Raw genomic sequence first — 23,442 nt, forward strand, 5'->3', positions numbered from 1 at the left:
TCTTGAGCAGTAACAAATAATGAAAAGTCATGTTTACAGGCAGCAGAACTGAATGTTATGAGATATGTAAAAAGTTGTAATACAATGGATAAAATAAAACAGGAAGACCAGATTTAAAAATCTTTTAAGTTATTGACAAGATAGAAGAAAATAGAACAAAATAGAAGGGTCATAATGATAGAATGGCAGAAAAAAGATTCCCAAAAAAGATAATGAATTATTGGCCAACTGAAAGGTTTTCTTGTACATTATTCATGTAAAATAGGAGTAGCAATATTAGATTTCCTTACAGTAATAATCAGGCAGTTGAACAGCTCACAACTAGCAAAGAACAACATTAAATCTTGATTAAATAAATCACATCCAGTCATAACAAGACAGATAGTTGTACTAAGTCAATGTCACTATCATGAAAACCACAGAGTTTAATTTATACTGACTAGTCCAGTTGTACTTACAGCTATTTGTTGCAAAATCTCAAAATCATTACATCATCCACTATGATACTAACATTAGTTGCTCTTTATCCCTTCCTGACAACTCTACTGTCCTTGTAACTGTCTTGCAAAAGACACAACTATTAATGGAATCAAACACATCCAGACCAGACATGGAGTAAGAGGTTCACTTCAGCTTAATGAGACCAAATGAGAAGTTGTTTCATTAAATGAGCAGTAATATCAACAAATGAACATGAAAATCTTTTTAAATTAGAAAGCTTGAGGATGAAATGACATTTATTTCTTCTTTTACTGGCATAATCCAACAAGAGAGCATAGGGAAAGATTATACAACCAGATACAGTAGGTGAAAAGTTTAACTCTGTTCAAAGCATATTCCTCCAGCCCTTCGAATTTGTTTTTATCCTAAAATATACAAGGCTGAAACTGAACAGAATCAGAAAAAAATGAGTAAAACCTGGCATTAAAGTACCTTGGGTAGAAAAAAGGAGAACTCAACCTGCTCTAATGAAGAGGTTTTAACAAAGTTGAATGACTTTTACTAACAGTTATAGCAAAGCAAATTAGGACCCATTCTTGTTTTGTTTTGTTACTTGCCTCCTTAAATGAAATTTATTTATGTATTATTTATTTATTTGCCTTCATAATTATCATTATTGTTAGTGAGAGATGTGCCATACAATAAAGCTGTCATTCTGTAACTCCGAGTAAACGACCAGACCCAACTTTGCTAAATTACATTAGTCAGAATAATTTCCTAATTCATTTCAACCATCTCTAGAAACTAGTTTTGCTAAAACTCAGTTCAATTAACTAATAGTAATTATTTCCTAATCTAGTCACTTTGTTGACATGTAAACAGATGTAATTACTATTTATTGATTTAATTATGAAAATAACCCATAGAAATACTTAAAGTATTCATGTATCTAATTTCCAAAACGTGGTAGGAACATCAGCACTTAATTAGTTTCTGCACAATTAACACTTTTATGTATGGTATTATTTATTTAGCTATTTTTCAGTTTTCGTCATCAAGAAGGCTTATTTCAGACGAAACTTTTATCATAAAATTCAGATCAAAACCAATTTTTCTGCACTGGTCAATTAATTTGAAATATAAAATACCGGGGTAAAATACCGGGAGCGAAAGGCTATTTACAATTTGTACAGAAACCAGATGGCAGTTATAAGAGTCGAGGGGCATGAAAGGGAAGCAGTGATTGGGAAGGGAGTGAGACAGGATTGTAGTCTCTCCCCGACATTATTCAATCTGTATATTGAGCAAGCAATAAAGGAAACAAAAGAAAAATTTGGAGTAGGTATTAAAATCCAAGGAGAAGAAATAAAAACTTTGAGGTTCGCCGATGACATTGTAATTCTGTCAGAGACAGCAAAGGACTTGGAAGAGCAGTTGAACAGAATGGACAGTGTCTTGAAAGGAGGATATAAGATGAACATCAACAAAAGCAAAATGAGGATAATGGAATGTAGTCGAATTAATTTGGGTGATGCTGAGGGAATTAGATTAGGAAATGAGATTCTTAAAGTAGTAAAGTAGTAAAGTGTCAGGAAGTCGTTTCTGAAAGTATTTGTATGGAGTGTAGCCATATATGGAAGTGAAACATGGACGATAAATAATTTGGACAAGAAGAGAATAGAAGCTTTTGAAATGTGGTGCTACAGACGTATGCTGAAGGTTAGATGGGTAGATCACATAACTAATGAGGAGGTATTGAATAGAATTGGGGAGAAGAGGAGTTTGTGGCACAACTTGACTAGAAGAAGGGATCGGTTGGTAGGACATATTCTGAGGCATCAAGGGATCACCAATTTATTATTGGAGGGCAGCGTGGAGGGTAAAAATTGTAGAGGGAGACCAAGAGATGAATACACTAAGCAGATTCAGAGGGATGTAGGTTGCAGTAGGTACTGGGAGATGAAGAAGCTTGCACAGGATAGGGTAGCAGGGAGAGCTGCATCAAACCAGTCTCAGGACTGAAGACCACAACAACAACAACAACAATAACAACTCATTTAAGTGTGTTTTGACGCTTACTGAAGAATTATATCATGCTAAGATGTGAAGGAACATCCCAAAAGTGAAAGAAGTGTATAAACCTCTAGACAAAGCATGTTTCAATCAGTTCTTTGTTAAAATAACAACATAATCAGCACATTGTTTGCATTGAACTCCTTCTATATTGTTGATGATACCACTGTGTTAATTCTATACAGGCTTCCTGTAAATGCTGATATGCATATGCCAATCATTAATAAAGAGTGACATCCAGAAGATGTATGAGGATTTCTCTCATTCAGCAAAAGATGCACAAGGCAGGTATTTAATTATTCAAATTCAACTGATGAACATTTACAAGAAAATGCCATGGGAGCTATGAAGATCCAGCAGACAGCATAAGACAAGTGTCAGCTACGACACTATTCCATCATGGCAAGGAACCATATGGGTCTGTAACAATACCTTCTTAGCTGTTTTCATAATATCAAAAAAGAAAACCAACTGTTCTTGGAACATTTAAAGAAAGGAGATATAGTGTTCAGGGATGCCCGAGGAAATTCCACCGCATCTCACCAAAGCAGTACCTCAGTCCTGACTTAAACATTAATCGGCTCCATCATGCATTCGAGGAAATATTTCCTGAAACACATATGATGGTCGATTTTATGGCAGAGTCTTCAAGAAAGAATTCCATAATCTGCAGTTTAGATGATTGAGAACAGATACCTGCCGTACCTGCAATAAATTCATCTGTGAAATAAACGCCAGTTGTGGGGTGTCCAGATTCGCTGCAATTTCTGCAAAAGAGCTTCTCCTCAGGAAAGCTGAAAAAGCTGTAAGTCTTTTTTTCTAGTCAATATCCTTTGAGCACTGTAGTGTATGTAGTTATCAATATGCAACAGGTGATTTTCACACCCACTTTAACACTTAGTAACATGTTTTATATGCGCAAGATGTCGAATTACAACTTGTGTATTCATAGGGGAAATTCTGCAGTCATGTGTATGTGGCGTGAAGGAATTGGAGGCCTTGGAGGCAATGCTATTGCTTCATGTCTTTTAAAGGTTCTGTCCAATTGATTGACACCTAAGCACCAGCTGGAAATATGGTGTGACAACTGCACTGGTCAGAATAAGAACAAGATGGTGTTGTTGGTAGTAATGCATCTAGTAGTGAGGGATACTGTGATTCCATTGAACTGAAGTTTCTGGTCTCTCGAGATTTTGGCATTACTGAAAAATGAAAACGCATTTGCAAAACCATGGTGCCAGAAGAACTTCAGAGTGTAGTGAGATTGTCACAGTTACACAACCCATTTTAGGTGGTGTCAATGGAAAAATCTGATTTCTCTTATGTCTCTCGTGCCTGTGATGAGTTTACAAACACAACAGCATTACAGATCACTAACAAATCATTGATCAAAGTGTCTGTGGCAGATTCACCACAAATTAAAACAAAGAAAACCTTCAATGAGATGGAAGCATGGAAGCATCATACTATTTTCAAGAAGGGAAAATATGAAGAATTAGAGAACACGCATTCCTTCAACAATGAGACACATGTAATAAACTTCAACAATGCCAAGAAAAAAGATTTATTGGCTAAGTTTGATTACCTAGCTCCAAAATATCATCAGTTCTACAAGGACATCTCCTCTTCATAACTTTTTATTGTTGTGTATAACAATTGCTTTAATACCTTTTGTTAATATCTATAGTGAGTATTGTTCAAAACACACAACAAAATTGATTGTACCTAAAAATTGCAAGAAATAAAGCAATTTCTAAAGTCCCAGTTAAATTTTCTTAACTCCTGAAAAATTTACTTTTTGGCAGTTACACCCTTTTCCATGTCAGCTCTTCAATTGTGTTACCATCAGAACTGGTACTATGCTTGTTCAAGTATTATCATGAAACCCTTATTGGAGGTCATTTAGGGAATTTTAAAACTATGCCAAAGATCTGCACAATTGTATTTGGAAAGGGATGGACAGAGAGATCCAGAGGATTGTACAGTCCTGTGAGACCTGTTGCCTAAGTAAATCTGCATTGGACAGCTGACCATGTTTACTGTCCTCTGATGTTATTCCAGCTCTGATGAACAAATTGTACATTCATTACGCTGGTCTGTTTCCATGGTCAAAGGAGGGGATTCACTTCGCATTGGTTTGCATGGATGTATATATATTTTTTTGTTGATTAATCTCCACTAGGAATAAATATGCAATGACAAGTATCAAAAGAAAATGTTGGTACTTTTGGGTCATCCTGAGTACTAGTATCATGTAATGCCACAGCTTTAACATTGATGGTGTTTAGGAACTTATGTTTTGAGATGGCAATAGCACAGACCACCACAACACCTTACTATCCAAATCCCTCATTTGTGGAATGAGCCACTCAAAATTTATGTGCAGTGCTCATTGCCTTCCACCACAATGATAAAACTATGTGGGATACATCCTTGTATTCATTAAGCAACATGTTCAACACTGCTGTTCATGAAGTGCACAAGAATACCCTGGCCAATCTGTCATTTTCATTCAAACCTAATTTGCCCCTCTCCAACCTGTGGTGCTTGATTGATTTGTTGCCGGAGGGGACTGACGCTATGCAGTTCCAAGGAATGTGGAAGTGGGCTAGCAAAAATCTGTAAAGGAATCATGAAAGGACTGCTCAGCATTATAATGAGAAAGGCAGCCCACATCACTGAAGCCAAATGATCAGACATTTCCCACAAATTTTTGATGCTGTGTGCAAGGAGACCAATAAGGTCATGGACAAGCTTTTTGCCCTGTTTCAGAGGACTTGTCCAAATCATATGGTTCATCACTCCAGTTAGGTTCCTGGTAAAAGATCTGAAGAGCAGACTTATTTTTAGTGCTTGTATCTCCTGGCCTGAGCCATATCTGGGAGAAACCGTTCCTGACTGTATCTAAAATATTCTTTATTGTACTGCATACCTCAGTGGACCTATAGAGCAATGTTTTTGGTATTTAATAGTACAGTTTAGTTAAAATTAAGGTATTTTATGTGGCAATTTGTTTATTTCATATAATCAGAAGGTTGTATATGTGCCTTTTGGCAGCCTTTCATGTTGGTTAATAGGTGTGTGGAAGTTTTTCAGCCTCATTCCTTCACCTGGGGCCTTAAGTTTTGTGGTCGGAGGATGTGCCATCATCAGACATGCCATGTCCATGGCAATTTAAAAGACCATGTGAATAGAGCTACAGTTATGCCGGTGCTACAGTGTTGTCAAGCAGTCATACATGAAGTATGGAAGACCTGCTTGGGTAGCTGTTGACTGGTGGATGTCCACCAATAAAAATGTGGTTGATGGGCTCAAGTACAGTTCATCCATCACAGTTTCAGTAAAGAAATCTGTCCTGTGTTCTTACTCGATTATGTGCCCTGGGATTTGCCTTTGAGCTGTTTATGTGCTGTAGTGAAATTTTCACTCTGCAGCAGAATGTGCACTGATGTGAAACTTCCTGGCAGATTAAAACTGTGTGCCAGACTGAGGCTCAAACTCAGGACTTTTGCGTTTCACGGGCTAGAGCTCTACCGTCTGAGCTATCCAAGCATGACTCACACCCTGTCCTCACAGCCTTAATTCTGCTGGTACCTTGTCTCCTACCTTCCAAACTTCACAGAAGCTCTCCAGTGAACCTTGCAGAACTAGCACACCTGGAAGAAAGTATATTAAGGAGGCATGGCTTTGCTACAGCCTAAGTGATGTTTCCAGAATGAAATTTTTGCTCTGCAGTGGAGTGTGCACTCATATGAAACTTCCTGGCAGATTAAAACTGAGTGCTGGACCGAGGCTCGAACTCCAGACCTTTTCCTTTTGCGGGCAAGAGTTCTACCATCTGAGTTACCCAAGCACAACTCACACCCCATCCTCACAACCTCAATTCTGCCAATATGTTGTCTCCTATCTTCCAAACTTCACAGAAGCTCTCCTGCTGAGCTGTGTTCTGCATGCTGCCTCTCCAGGCTCTGGCATACATTGAGAGTATGTCTGCTGCATCGGTATTGTATTTAAAGGAAGCAGGTGGTACTACTGTGTAATTTATATATGCTATTGCTCTGTGTAGGGACAACTACTTTAATTTTCAATGCTGTCAAATTATTATATGACTGACTGACCTTACCTGATTTTGGGTACAAGGTTTAAGTTGGATTGCTGGTTTATATAACTTAGTGAGAATGAAAGGGATGAACCAAGGTAGAATGGAAATTTTCAACACACACATTTACACTGTGCACCCTATAAAAAGATGAAGAAATGGTCTCATTGGCGAAATTAACTATAGACATAAAATTAAACTCTAAATGAGGGAACATAAAATGTGAAGTCTGATATTTTCATTATTGACTCCACTCCTAGTTTTAACCTGTAACCACTGGTTACAATGAGCTGTTCAAAAGCTGTAATGTTTGTGGTAAATGATAACAAAACTAATGTAATGCATGATTCATTCATTTAATTATCCATTCTATCATTAATTCATTCATCATGTTCTGTACATACCATCAACAAGGAGAACTTTGATACAAGTGGAACAAGGTATAGAGTAACAAAACACAATATAATCATAGAAAAAGTAATCTGTAGCCTACACAGTATCAACAAGAAATGGACACAATATTGCTTGATGCTATTCATGATTAAACAATCTAAAATTAACCAAGTCAATTAGAAAAAAAGCTGCTACTAAGGAAAAAAGCTTTTGTTCCTTCATTTATATTAAATATCTTCTGATTGTGGCCAAGATAGATACGAAGCCCACACCTACTACAGTAGTACAAGTTTATATGCCAACTAGCTCTGCAGATGATGAAGAAATTGAAGAAATGTACGATGAAATAAAAGAAATTATTCAGATAGTGAAGGGAGACGAAAATTTAATAGTAATGGGTGACTGGAATTCGAGTGTAGGAAAAGGGAGAGAAGGAAACATAGTAGGTGAATATGGATTGGGGCTAAGAAATGAAAGAGGAAGCCGCCTATTAGAATTTTGCACAGAGCACAACTTAATCATAGCTAACACTTGGTTTAAGAATCATGAAAGAAGGTTGTATACGTGGAAGAACCCTGGAGATACTAAAAGGTATCAGATAGATTATATAATGGTAAGACAGAGATTTAGGAACCAGGTTTTAAGTTGTAAGACATTTCCAGGGGCAGATGTGGACTCTGACCACAATCTATTGGTTATGACCTGTAGATTAAAACTGAAGAAACTGCAAAAATGTGAGAAATTAAGGAGATGGGACCTGGATAAACTGAAAGAACCAGAGGTTGTACAGAGTTTCAGAGAGCGCATAAGGAAACAATTGACAGGAATAGGGGAAACAAATACAGTAGAAGAAGAATGGGTAGCTCTGAGGGATGTAGTAGTGAAGGCAGCAGAGGATAAAGTAGGTACGAAGACGAGGGCTGCTAGAAATCCTTGGGTAACAGAAGAAATATTGAATTTAATTGATGAAAGGAGAAAATATAAGAATGCAGTAAATGAAGCAGGCAAAAAGGAATACAAACGTCTCAAAAATGAAATCAACAGGAAGTGCAAAATGGCTAAACAGGGATGGCTAGAGGACAAATGTAAGGATGTAGAAGCTTATCTCACTAGGGGTAAGATAGATACTGCCTACAGGAAAATTAAAGAGACCTTTGGAGAGAAGAGAACCACGTGTATGAATATCAAGAGCTCAGATGGCAGCCCAGTTCTAAGCAAAGAAGGGAAGGCAGAAAGGTGGAAGGAGTATATAGAAGGTTTATACAAGGGTGATGTACTTGAGGACAATATTATGGAAATAGAAGAGGATGTAGATGAAGATGAAATGGGAGATACGGTACTGCGTGAAGAGTTTGACAGAGCACTGAAAGACCTGAGTCGAAACAAGGCCCCCGGAGTAGACAACATTCCATTGGAACTACTGATGGCCTTGGGAGAGCCAGTCATGACAAAACTCTACCAGCTGGTGAGCAAGATGTATGAGACAGGCGAAATACCCTCAGACTTCAAGAAGAATATAATAATTCCAATCCCAAAGAAAGCAGGTGCTGACAGATGTGAAATTTACCGAACTATCAGTTTAATAAGCCACGGCTGCAAAATACTAATGCGAATTCTTTACAGACGAATGGAAAAACTGGTAGATGCAGACCTCGGGGAGGATCAGTTTGGATTCCGTCGAAATGTTGGAACACGTGAGGCAATACTGACCTTACGACTTATCTTAGAAGAAAGATTAAGAAAAGGCAAACCTACGTTTCTAGCATTTGTAGACTTAGAGAAAGCTTTTGACAATGTTGACTGGAATACTCTTTTTCAAATTCTAAAGGTGGCAGGGGTAAAATACAGGGAGCGAAAGGCTATTTATAATTTGTACAGAAACCAGATGGCAATAATAAGAGTCGAGGGGCATGAAAGGGAAGCAGTGGTTGGGAAAGGAGTGAGACAGGGTTGTAGCCTCTCACCGATGTTATTCAATCTGTATATTGAGCAAGCAGTAAAGCAAACAAAAGAAAAATTTGGAGTAGGTATTAAAATTCATGGAGACGAAGTAAAAACTTTGAGGTTCGCCGATGACATTGTAATTCTGTCAGAGACGGCAAAGGACTTGGAAGAGCAGTTGAACGGAATGGACAGTGTCTTGAAAGGAGGATATAAGATGAACATTAACAAAAGCAAAACGAGGATAATGGAATGTAGTCAAATTAAATCGGGTGATGCTGAGGGAATTAGATTAGGAAATGAGACACTTCAAGTAGTAAAAGAGTTTTGCTATTTAGGAAGTAAAATAACTGATGATGGTCGAAGTAGAGAGGATATAAAATGTAGACTGGCAATGGCAAGGAAAGCGTTTCTGAAGAAGAGAAATTTGTTAACATCGAATATAGATTTATGTATCAGGAAGTCGTTTCTGAAAGTGTTTGTTTGGAGTGTAGCCATGTATGGAAGTGAAACATGGACGATTACTAGTTTGGACAAGAAGAGAATAGAAGCTTTCGAAATGTGGTGCTACAGAAGAATATTGAAGATAAGGTGGATAGATCACGTAACTAATGAGGAGGTATTGAATAGGATTGGGGAGAAGAGAAGTTTGTGGCACAACTTGACTAGAAGAAGGGATCGGTTGGTAGGACATGTTTTGAGGCATCAAGGGATCACAAATTTAGCATTGGAGGGCAGCGTGGAGGGTAAAAATCGTAGAGGGAGACCGAGAGATGAGTACACTAAGCAGATTCAGAAGGATGTAGGTTGCAGTAGGTACTGGGAGATGAAGCAGCTTGCACAGGATAGAGTAGCATCAAACCAGTCTCAGGACTGAAGACAACAACAACACATCTTCTGATTTAGCTTAATATTTGCTTGACTACATTGGTAGTTTTAAAAGAAAATAGTTGCTCAGCTCTATAAATACAGACTCAGATTTACAGTACACTACTACTTGTCATGCAGCTCTAAGTTAACATAAATTTTCAGTTTGTGTATTGAGATGTTCAATTCATTTTTAGAAAAAGTGACTAATGAAGTTATTTGTTATTGGGGACCGGAAAAATTAGCATTTTGTAATAAATGTGAAATAGTTGTGAATTATGCCTCAAAACACAAAAAATGCGAAATTACTTAATCCATTAATGCCCATGGTATGTTATATCATATGTTGCACATGTGTCTTTATTTTGTATTGTTACCATTAGATGGGATGTTGTAGGCTGTTTACAATTGTTTGTGCGCAGTCAGTGGTTACTGCTCCACAACAATGGTAGTTTTCAGTGACGCAAGAATGCCGTCACTGCACAGTTAGCCATTTCTTCTTGGTGCTACTCTGAACTGGCAAGATAATGTGCAGCAGGTAAGAATTTTATCCTATACTGAAACTGCTTATATTGATATGAATGTTTACCTTATGGTTTTAATTTTAGATCAGCATAACAATTAAGCATGATGTTGTTTCTGGTTGTAAACTCTTTATCTAAACTTAGGTAATAGAGTAATTCTTTGTGGTATGATATACCATACAATGGGGAACTATCACTACTTTATATATAATTCAGGAAACATTTCTTTCTTTTTCTTTTTCTTTTAGAGTAATATACTAGATGCAGTTGTTTCCTGATAACACTTTGCTAGATTCTTATGTAGTTTATTTTACTGATGGGTCAAACAAATACTATTATAATCCTGACAATCCCCATGAGGCAGAAGAGATTCTAAAACTACTTGAGAATCTCAGTGATGTAGGTAATATCTGAAGTGAAATAGCATGAGCTGACGAGCTGAATTTAGTCCTTCTTGCACCACACGGTGGAAATGATTCTGATTGTGATAATGCTCCTAGTGATGATGAAAGACTTATTAGTGTCAGTGATACCTGTAAAGGATTTCTTTTGTAGCCAATGGAGGTACAAGTCACTTCAGAACCAAACAGAAATGATGTCATTGCACAGCCTGTGAGAGAAAGCAACAACGGGTATAAGAACACATCAGAACTATCAAATGAAATATAAATCAATACCATGGAAGTGGATATCACAGGAACTCAAAATCATGAATGTTGCAGTCAAGTAGAATTAACTGATAATACATCAGAGCCTTTTCTTGTGGCTAGAGTGAATCAGTCTCATAAGATGCATGTAGACATATTAAAGGAAGTTTTCAATTAAGAGTTTATAGAGTACATTTGTAAAGAGACAGTGAAATATGCTGCTCAAAAAGGATAGTTAGAATTTCAATTTTCAGTTGATGAATTACACAAATATGTTGGAATTCTTATTATTTCTGGTTACAATCCAGTACCTTTTAGAAGAAGGAATTGGGAGACAAAGGTGGATACTTACAATTATCTTGTAAGTAATTCACTCAGTAGAAACAGGTTTGAACAAATAGGGAAAACCTGTTCACTATGGTTACAAGTTAAGGTGACCTGCAACATCCAAGGGGTATGTTGTGATGTTCAGTCCCTACTCTAGTGCTGGTGACAAAGAAGAAGGAAAAACACTGGGAACTGCAACTACACAAAAAATTTATATATGTTTTCTTCCTCCTAATTCAGTTTTCTGCCGTGACAACTGTTTCAACTTTCTGTCACTCTTGGAATCAGTAAGCAAGCATGAATTACACTGCATTGGCACTATCCAAAGAGATAGGATTGAGAAAGTGCCCCTGACAGACGTAAAAAAGGAACCTCATGGATCTTATCGTGTGCTTCAAAATGAGCACCATTCCTGCTAAGGTGGCATGACAACAGCCAAGTGACATTAGTAACAAATCTGCAAATCAATTATTGTCTTACCAAGGGGACCTGCAAGAGATGGAGTAAAGCAGAACAAAAGCACAGAACCCTGCCTCAATTCAGCTAAATACAACTCTACAACAAAGGGATCTCTTTGACAACCAGAGACAACCAGGATCCATTCCAAGAAATGATACTGACCACTTTCTAGAGTCTGCCTTGTTGGTAGCCTTATCAATATGTGTATGCTGTATAGTAAGGTGAATAACAGAAGTTTGTTGGACTTCCGAAGAAGTGTTATACTGTCTCTACTGAGCTCACTAGGAATGGATAAACCCCGCGGGCCCATGCCAGACAAATGATATCTGTAGTGAGAATTTTGGACACTTTGTCAACAAATTCTAACTCAGAGAAGATGTAAAAATTGTAGAAAATGCACAAAATTATGTGGTATAAAATCTAATGTTGCTCTTCACCAGATTCTTGTTTTTTGCAGTATCACAGGTAAACATTGTGCAAAATAGAGAACTTGTCACTGATATAATGTGATAGACTCCATCCAGTTTGTTTTTATTTTCCCAATATCATTAATGACATAATTGTAAATTAGAAAAACAATAATGTATAAGTTTTCATTAATAAAATTACATACATTACCTTCTTGCTACTTAAAAAATTTAATTATGCTATTGAACAGTAAATGCTAATGCCCATCTTATGTTTTATCATAGTGAAAAAATTAAAAAATAACATTTTGGTCATTGATACTTAAGAGAACTACACTGATTTAATTTCATCAAGATCAAAGACAAAAAATAAAGTTTTGGGCATTAATGGGTTAACAGGCGCTATTTCATAGTGAATTGTCTCCACATAAGCTATTTATCAGAGATGGTTTCAAACAGCCTTATTTTCTGCATAAAATGTCAAAAATCTAAGCAGTCACTGGCATTATACATCATCTGGTGAATCCCAATGTAGTACTCAGCCATGGGACCTAGCATCTAATATGAAAGAAACGCGTGCAGTTGTTATTTAGCTAGAGCACAAAAAGTAGTATGATGTGAACCGTTTTAACATTGCATATTAGGTATTGGATGTTTTGAACTGTAGTTGCATTGAATACCACTAGTGGTTAGGCCTAAACTACTTCGTTAACAATATATACACCTTCATAATGACTCTTTCTTTCACATAGGAAAAAATTAATACTGTACTCACCTGGGTCTACAAGCACTATTTCCACAAGATCACCCAAATCAAATTCAATAACATATGGGCAGTTACAGAATTCATCATCACATTCACTACTCTCAGGTTGTATATTTGGGCAGAACTTTTCAGAAGATATCAAATTTCTCTGGGTTAGCAAAGGCACTGGTGGATATTTAAAAGTAACGTTGTTTACTTGAGGATATGGACCTGGTATCTCCAATGAGTCTGAAAAATAAAGTTATTTAAAAAATAACAATTCCATGACACAAAATATACATTTGCATCACACACCCACAGTTTGATGGGGTTTACTCAGTGGTCAGCAAAAGCTTATCCCCAAGTGTAAAATAGATAGTACAACTGAGTTTTATTGTGGACTTGAAGTTTAAGGCATCCATAGCATAGAAAACTGAACTATTACTACTACAAAATTAAATAATAAGTGTAATCTTAGGTTATTTATATTATGATTAGCAATAATATAGTGATTGTTGCACTAAATATACAAAGATGTACATTCCTTGTTGGTTCATCCAGAGCTTCCACACTCAGTGACAAAGTAAAACCAATTTTTTAAATGTGATCCATTGGTCAATTTTCCTCAGACATTCTGTAAATCCAGTCTCTCTTTATCAGACTAGTGCACTTTCATTCATTGATTGTTAACAGGGTGATTCTATGTGAGAGATGCTGTGCAAACACTATATGAGATATGATTAGAAAGTTTTAAGAATGGATCCACTGGTGCTTACTGGTTTAACGGGCAGGTACACAGAGGGTGGGGAGTGAGTCATTGCCTTTTCCTTGAATGCCCTCTAACAGGAAATTGTGTTTCCTTTATTCAGTTCATTGTGGTAGCTATTTGAGTGCTGTTCTCTTAGGGCTTGTTGCTGGATTCTGTCTACACGAAAATGGACATAAAAACGGAGCAACGAGTTTGTGTAAAATTTTGTTTTAAAACTGGAAAATCAGCTTCTGAGACTTACCAACTATTAAAAACAGCTTTTGTAGATAATTATATGAGCCAGTCAAATTTTTTTGTCTGGTTCAATAGATTTTAAAATGGCCACAAACCATTTGAAGACGAACCACTTTCCAGCAAACCTTCCATCTCAAAACTGAATGAAAATGTTGTGAAAGTTCATGACTTAATGCACTCTGATCATAGAATTACAATTAGGGAGATGGCTAATAAACTTAATTTAAGCTTCTATGCAGTTTAGTCAATTTTAACTGAAGATCTGAACATGTGTCAAGTGTCCACAAAATTCATTCCAAAAGTGGTGTCAAGTGACCAGAGACAATACCGATTTGAAGTGTGCCAATAACTGATTAATCGGACTAAAAATGACCCAGATTTATTAAACTGGGTAATTACTGGTGACGAATTATGGGTGTATGGATATGATCCTGAAACCAAAGTGCAGTCTTCACAGTGGAAGACTCCAGGTTCACCACGACAAAAAAAAGCATGGCAAAGTCTATCAAAGGTGAAGACAATGTTGGTGATTTTTTTCGATTCTACCAGTATTATGCATCATGAATTTACCCCTGGAGGACAGACTATTAACCAGGAATACTACAAATGTGTCCTGGAGTGTTTGAGCGGAAAGGTGCAGAAGAAAAGGCCTGCATTGTGGAAAGACAGGAGTTGGGCGTTACATGATGACAATGCTCCGGCTCATCGTGTCTTCTCCGTCATTGAATTTTTGACCAAATTCAAAATTCCTGTGCTTCCACGACCACCACATTCCCCTAATTTGGCCCTGTGGACCTCTACCTGTTTCCTAAACTGCAATTTTCACTGAAAGGGAAGCAATTTGACTCGATTGAAGGCATCCAGGCACATATGGAGAGCGTCCTTAACACACTTCAGGAAAAAAATTTCCAGGAATGTTTCCCAGAGTGAAAACACCATTGGCGTTGGTGTGTTCAGTCAGAAAGGGACTATTTTGAAGGAGATGCATCACAGCAGCATGTAAGTACCACCATTGTACAATTACAAGCCCATTCTTAAAACTTCCCAATCACACCTCGTATCAAGGCAGTTTTAGGTGCAGGGGCTGGAGGGGGGGGGGGGGGGGGGCATTTTGAACTGTGGTTGCATAAGATACTGGTAGATGTCGGGCCTGAACAACTGCAGCAAATTGTTGTGTTGTAGCCACTTCAAACTGTTTTGAGTAATGTAGAATGGCAACCCTTTGAGAGGGTTATACTGTCTGTGTAATACCAGAGCATGTTTTTAAAATTTGTAAACAAAGGATCATGCAGATTGTAAGGCCCATGCAAAATGGGCACAAAAAAATCAAACTAATAAGATAGTTAGAAAGAGATGGTAAAATTAGTCCAAACATGTTTATGTAAAGAAGATTACAAACAGTACAGGAAGGTGCAGAAGCAAGTCAAGGCCACAGAACTGAACACCCAAAACTCAGGTGCCATGTGGCATCACGAACAGGAGTGGCAACAAGAGTCTCAATGGAGACATGAATGGGAAATGGTGAGAGACAGACATGTTGCCTTGCAGGAGCACAAATAGCATTGGACTATAAACTTCACTAATGTGTACTGAACACCAATTCGCAAATTGATACGGGTACAGTAACACATGCAAGTGTACATAACAAACTTTTTGAAATTTGTGGAGAGATGATAATTCATGAATGTGAATGACAAACAGTAACTCAATAATGTGCTCCTGACATGGTATGAGGAAAGTGAGAACTATGGTTCTCCTGACTGAGAATAATTTTGGGCAATTTTGACTCAACAGAGACGGTTTCTGTACTGATGCTAAAATTTAACAAGAAATCAGTATGAATCATTCAAGAAATTGAAACTATATTTTTGTTGCCACAAATATTAATCCAGTGCTGTTCTAGAACTCCAAGGGTTTTTCTGTTTCTGAGACCACTAAAATCACTTTTATAGTATACAGGTCAACAACAAAGAGAAAAAGTTCTGAGTGATGCCAACTGCTATTACTGTCAACACTGAGAAGATGCTCACTGTGAGGTCTTCAAGCTGTGAGTACCCAGTAAATGACTGTCTGATGCTGAGTGAGACCATATCAAGTACGTCCGCTTTTGTAAGAGGAATAGTAAACATTACTAAATATACTTTAACACATCAGGAGTTTACTGAACTTTGTACAATGTTTAATATAAGAGCTATGTACAACACTGCTACTTTTGAAAGTTCTTTACCATTGGCACATTCAATAGTTAGTTTCAGCTAAGCACTGTAATATAGTTGTACACCTGTGGCTACAAAATCTCCAAGCTAGGGAATCAAAATTTTGGAATTGGGAATTCTAAGGTTAGTGCAAACACACAGCAGAGTGTGATGACAGTGCTGTTAAAGTACACGTTATTGACATTTTTGATGGTCAAAACAGTACAGAGAGTTTGTCATGTTCACATATTGTGTGTGGGCAGGGGTGCAGAGTTTGGCAGGGCCTACAGCGAAGGGAAAGTAAGTAGAAGCCATAGAATACTCAGGCAAGCAATGTGCCCACAGCAGGGGTATGTCTAGTGCTGAGGGCATAAACAAGGATCCATATCTTCATATGAAAAAGAAACAGCTGATATAAACGCAAATAAATTACTTAACTGATTTCAGTTCATAGCATTCACCAGTTCACTCTGAATACAGTCCACTGCAGATCACACAATCTAACAGGACAAAGCATCAATTTCTTGGCTGATATTTTGTTTGCACTAAATGAAGTCTGATTTGGAAAAAATAATTAGTGAACAGCAGTGGGGGATGACACTAGATGAGTAAGCAGACTGCAGACTTGAGTAAATGTTCAACACAAGCTATACCCTTGGGCAAACATCACACACAAAATTTAAATATTTTTAGCGTGGTACAGCAGATTCAGCAACTGTAAAATGTAACTATATTACATTTCAGTCTCCAGTTGCATAAGCAAAGAAACTTTACCTAGGTTTCGGCTATAATAATGTAGCCTTCTTCAGAAATGTCACAATATAAAATTAAAACATGCCAGATATTGGACTTGTCAAACTTAAAATATTAGTACTACACTACATAGTCATAAGACTGCATCACTTATACTAATGTTTTGCCAATAGGCCACAAAAGGGCCAAACAGGTGCACCAGGGGCGCTGAGTCGTAAGTGGTTGCCTCAGCCAGCAATGCAGCGAGCTCAGCTGCTGGTCACATGCATGCGCATACAGAGTAATACTGACTTAAAACCAGAAAATGTTCACTAAGATTATTGAGGAAAATAGTTTATTACAATAGTTCGGAGTAATAATGGCATTAAAACCATAAGCGACTGAAATTACGATTCCATAACAGGCAAAAGACATACAACATAAATAAGAATAACATTAGTTGATAACATTATTTGTTACAACAGCTAAAAATTTGCCAGTAACATCTGGAGGAACTCTGGGTAGAATAAAAGTGTTCCCTTCTTGGACATTTGTGAACCTGAAACTTAATGAGGCTGTTTATGCATAGAATTCAAACTTACCAGACTCATCCCGTTAAACATGCGACTTCTGTCATGATATCGCCCTTTTTCCCTTTAGGAGCAGTACCTATATCTTACATGGGTTGACCCTAGGAGTACCCTTTCTCCTTCCATTTTGGCAGGTATGCCCCTTTTAACTTCCTAATCTATGCTACAGGTCGATCCGCTTCTTGGTGCCCCTGTCTGCACAGTATAGGTCAGCTTCTCTTGGGTCTGCCTATCTACCCTTTTCATCCAATAAATGCTGGGTGTGCCCTCCTCTTCCTTCCTGAGAAGACCTCCTGGTTCATTAACCAACCATATATCTTTATGAATACTATCCTTAAATATTCTCTCGTAAAATTACAAATCTACTTTACCTTCATATTCCACTTTCTAATATATCATCTTATATCCTAGAGTCCTCTTTCACCCCTAACTTTTACTATATAAACAGATATCATGCACACACATATTAGATACTATGTCTACCTGTATTTACCAACTCCCATTAGGTACTATACCTTTTCCCCAAGGACTAGCATGGCACATGTATTTGAGAGTGAAAAAAATGACAATGCTGAACCGTCACATATCAACAATCTAATATGTGCATCGATTCAGATTTACATATATCTGTATTCCCCTATGTCCCTTGGTGGTTCTGACATTACTTTAGGTTTCTATCTTGTAATTTTCCTGTTTGTGTCTAAGTGTAATTTTGTGTGTATGTCAATGTGTGTTCATGCAGCCTGAGACTTCAGCCTACTTATTTGAAATAAGTTGAAGGTAATAGGAAACCACAGAGAATGAGAAGGACTTCAGTGATAGTAGTATATGCATATGGAAAGAGAGAAAGGTAGATCAGTACTCAAATGAGAAGTAAGAAAGGAAAAAGCAGACAGTTGCCAAGATCAAAGAAGTGAAAAAAGATAGCCCCAAAGACAGGAAAACCCTGCCCACCCCCTTCCTCAGGATCCCTACTTCGCTGGTATTTGAGTGAGAAGCTGGAGGAGGTATGCTGTTAAATGTCTCCTGCAGAACGAACATTCTCACCTTCACCTTTCAAGTCCCCGAAGAAAGATCTTAGCAACTCCTATGGAATGGCAAATGGTGACGATTCAGTTACACTTGTCTGCATGGGTTGTTTGAAAGGTGTGGTGTGGTGTGTGTGTGTGTGTGTGTGTGTGTGTGTGTGTGTGTGTGTGTGTAGTGTTAGTCATGTAAGTCCCTACACTATCCAATCCACCCAAAAAATCGATACAAACCCTCCCATCTACATCACATCTCATAAAAGGTATAAATTTTCTATAAAATTAGAAAATTATACACTATAATAAGATAGTTATTTCATTAGTTACCTCATATTATATTATCTTTAAATATAATATTCTATTCTGTTCATTCCAACATAAAGTCACTCTGTTTACATAGTACCATCATATTACACCTTCTACCAGAATATTATACTATTAGCTTCATTTTATGTTTAGAGATCACTGTTTATTCATGATTCTCTTAAATTAGTCACATTCTTGTAGTCATATCTGGTCACTCAAATACTAAAATGATAGGATATTTTAAGCAGTTATGAATTGATTAGCGAATAGTTGAAGATTTAAGGGAATTTGGTGTAGGAAAACTAATGTGGAAGTAACACCAAAAACAAATCAGGAACCGACAGTCGTCACTCCACCCACTAACACGGAGTGTTAACGTGCCTGGGGAACAGATTGACTCCACCCAGATGCCATGGATCTGACATTAACTTCACTTGAGCAAATACTAACCAGTACTTTTCATTAAATTTTGTGTGAAGTCCCACAACAAAAAATTCACCACTTTACTACATAACACAGAGTTAGGTAAAGTTATTCTATTTTCTACTCTGCCATAAACAAGTTTGAATTCTTTCCATACCTCATCGACATTTTTCTTAGTGTCATTGTGTTCATAAGACAGAGTTGTAGCCATGGTGTTGAAGGTTATTTTCATGCAATTCTGTCTATCATCTCCTCTACCTGTTCCTCCAGACTGCTTATATTTATAGTGTCTGAAGTTGCTAGTTTTTTCTTAAAATCTCTCTCCACATCATTGACTCAAGTGTTGACACCTGCAATTTGCAATTGGACAACAGGGATCGTCTTACCTTCTCTTTCTATGCTGTCGTTTAAGGTATATAGTCTTTGTTTCACTGCATTGAATGTAACATCACACACAATCTGAAATGACTGTAATTTTTCATTAAATTCGACTGTATATGTTACACTTGTCTTCAATATCAAATTCTAATTTTTGGATCAACTTCTGAAATTGATCATCCTGCTTTTGACTAAAATCCATAAACATTTGATTAATTTGGACAGTTAAAGAATTACTTAATTCATAAATTTTCAACTTTACCATTTAATACATAAAACTTAGAATTTAAAGCTTCACCCCATGATTCTAATTTCTCACTTAAAGTTGTACTCAGTTCTTCTTGCAAGGAAGCATTCTGAGCATTTAAATCTGCTCTTTGAGCATCTATCTTAGCATTTAGTTCTTTTCTTAAAGAAGCATTTTCATAACTCAGTTCTTTTCTTAAAGCTGTCCTCCTCTAGTAGCTGAGTGGTCAGCATGACAGAGTGTCAATCCTAAGGGCCCAGGTTCAGTTCCCAGCTGGGTCAGAGATTTTCTCCTCTCAGGAAGTGGGTGTTGTGTTGTCCTAATCATCATCATTTCATCCCCATCGACTCGCAAGTCACCAAAGTGGCGTCAAATCGAAAGACTTGCACCAGGCGAGCGGTCTACCCAACGGGAGTCCCGTGTAAAGCTGCTGAATCTGATCTCTAGGCTTTAAGTAAATTCACTACTTCAGACAAGTCCGGCCCTTCTTCAGCAATTCTCATAGCCATGGCTGGTTCTGACATCTCTCCTACTTGTTGTATACTGTCCATGCTTCTATAGAATTTAGCTCTTGTGAGCATCTAATACTAATTTCAATTAGACCAATTACGCAGTAAAAGTTCACCCCACAGTATTTTATAAAACTTTCTACTAGAATAATAAAGTTTTTATTTCACGTTCAGCTGGCATAGAATTCTTGCTGCATAGATGAGCGAGTGTAGAATCAGCACCAGTGAATAGCACAGGCACTGGCAGCGTCAAACATTGGTTGCAGCATTGGCAAGTTGACATAAAGTCAGCAACAGTGAATGGCAGCCGTTGTAGTCAGCAACGGTGGCGGCTTACTGTGGTGGCATCAGCGGCTGGTTACTGCGTCAACTTCAGTTGGTTACTGCACCGGCGTCGTTAGCTGGTTACTGCGTCAACATCGGGTGGTTACTGCATTGGCATAGGCACAATTTACTTGGGTGAGAAATATTTCTTCCCCACACCTAAAACTCCTTAGTCAAAAAGTTGAGATCTTCTCTCTGTTCTCTTGACGTTATTACTTTTTTCTGTCTCATATTCTGTTGCATTCGCAACTTTCTTTCTTTGGTTTATTGGACACCACACAATTACTGGAAACAATTTATCAGTCTTGTTACTGCTGGTTGCTATGCAATTCTCAACATATTCTTGTCTCAATTTACTTAAAAAATTCCTTCTTTTCGAGTACTGATCACATCGGTCACCACATTCTGGCAGTTTCTGGCGACTAGAGGAAGTAATGTGGTGCTCGTGTGCAAGACTCACACGTCCCCTTCATCATTGACCTGCTTGAAGTGCTCTGCTGATCTTCTTTTCAAGATAGTTGGCTGTGACAATCTGCTCAACTTCTTCTTCAAAGATATAATGCTGTTTGGAGGAATTTTCTCTATTCTTAAAATGATTGCGTACACCCAAAACACTTTCAAATCAATCCTGCTATATTTCACTTCCATAAACAGAACACCCAGAACACCACATAACAGTTTTCACATAAATGAATCATATTTTGTAAGCCCAGTGACTCATGGTTCGTCAGAAACTGTACAGTTCAAAAAATCTCTCAAGGTTCTCATAAGTCCACCATCTGCAACTCTAGAGAGTCAGTAAGTAAGTAAGTCAAAAGTGAGCCTCTTTTCTTTTCTTTTCTTTTACATAATTCAACTGTTCACAATAATGACTGATGTAGCACCATCATGGAGTAAGGCGCAGTTGCTCCTTACACTGGGCTTGTAGTTTCTGCGACTAGTGTGCCAACAACTTGCTTGCGTTGATCAGTCACCCACATTGTAGCATTCTTTTGACACATATCCACTCTGCGCACACAGAAAACCAGTGCGAGGTAGACACTGTCCCATCTCTCATGCTTGTACGTAAAATATCGATAGTTCGAGACAGTGGAAAGCCGAGGGTCTCTAGAATTTGCGTTGAAATTCTCAACGCACTACACAGTTGGCTATGACTTCATATATTTGCCATCTAAATTGCTGACAAAGAGTGAGCCCAGACATGGGAGGCCACATGATAAAATGGCTATGTGCATGGATGATGGTATGTCACCAGGCATAGTAGGTCAAATTAAGTGTATGGACTGCACCCATGCATTATCTCACCTGAACTACATTCATTTACAAGGGCAGACTATATTTTGGGTGGCAGTTAGTGAGTGCTTCACCAAAATTGACTCATCATAATTTTGCTCATCTGCATTTTAAATGCCTTGGCTAGCTGCTCTAATCCAGAATTCAAAGCTGGGTGGGTTGGAGTGGTGGGCTTTTGAGTATGCTGTTACATTCATAGACTTGTTGAAACACAGATACTGTAAACTGAGGGCCATTGTAGAAAATTACCATAGTAGAAATCTCAACTTCTGGAAAAGTGTTGGTGAGATAACAAATAATGGTTGAGTTGACATCATAGTGTGTGTGTGTGTGTGTGTGTGTGTGTGTGTGTGTGTGTGTGTTTCTCACATTAAAAGGTGGTAATATGTATTCTTTTAAAAAAATAAAGGCACTTGGTGTGTATGCATGATACAAATTATTACTCTCTCAGATGTTTTATTCACACTTGCTAACTCACGTAATTTTGTTTTGATGTTTTATACTATTTATTCCTTGTTCCTGTGTAAACATGATATTGCTGAAGTGTCTAACCCCCTTTGTGACCCCTAGGAGGTCTTCAAAGTCTCTACACACACCCCTAGTCTAAGGCCCCTGCCGTCTTCTGTGGGAACCTTTAACAAGAATGTCTCCTTTGTTTTGTGAACTGAAATTGTCTACAGTTAAATAACAATTACATTGAGCGAATTCACATATGTTCTCTGCTCCCACAAAAGGGGGAGGAGTGTAAGGTTGAGCCAGACAGTAAGGGATTCTATCGTTAATTTATTTCAAAAGGTTAACTTCATTCTTTCATTATGGTACAGCATTAGCCAGCAGTTTCGACTGCCTGTAATTTTCTCGTCCCATGGTCTGGCAACAGCAAGTCAGCACAAGGGTGGGCAATCTCAATCACGCGCCTCCCTCACGTGCTGATGAGGTAACACCGCATAGGTGATGCTGACTGGGCCATGCATCAGAACTTTCCATGCCGGCCCAGCAGGTTCCTCAGCTTCTGACCAATCAGGGCAAAGGAAGCCGCATGGCCATGCTGGATGTACCCTGCCACCCATTGGCAAGGCTCTCTCTCTGCCGCACACTCGGTAGCTGTGAACACCACCTGCCACTCCCGGTGCTGCGGCACCACGTACTTTGTCTCTGTAGCTGCCACACCATTCAGACTTGTCCAAATGGCAGACATCACTAATCATTAACTTTGCCCAGATTTGATGAGAACTATGTATCGCCTACAACTACACTCTGGCTCACCCTCGCCTCCCTAGGCCTAACTCATGATGCCCATTTGAATGCATTTTTTCTGCCAGTAAATGACATTACAAAACTGGTTCAAATGATTTATTTCCACCCACCACTTAGCCACTCCAGTGATCCTGCACAGATGTGTACTCAGTACAACAGTTCATAACGGGAGGAAACCTCCATGGTACACAGTGACTATAAAGGAACTTCTAAAGACACAGAGATTGCTGCATAATA

General features: G+C 38.0%; 1 protein-coding gene across 1 annotated transcript in view; it reads right to left on the reverse strand.

Moving 5' to 3' along the window:
- LOC126336824 (uncharacterized) overlaps positions 1-23,442 on the reverse strand; it is a 194,775-nt gene that overhangs the window by 40,304 nt on the left and 131,029 nt on the right. The window contains exon 9 of the mRNA XM_050000885.1: positions 12,954-13,172. Within this exon, the coding sequence (XP_049856842.1) occupies positions 12,954-13,172 (219 nt within the window). The remainder of the gene's footprint in view (positions 1-12,953; positions 13,173-23,442) is intronic.

This window comes from Schistocerca gregaria, chromosome 2, assembly GCF_023897955.1.
Source record: "Schistocerca gregaria isolate iqSchGreg1 chromosome 2, iqSchGreg1.2, whole genome shotgun sequence".
Classification (NCBI taxonomy): Eukaryota; Metazoa; Arthropoda; class Insecta; order Orthoptera; family Acrididae; genus Schistocerca; species Schistocerca gregaria.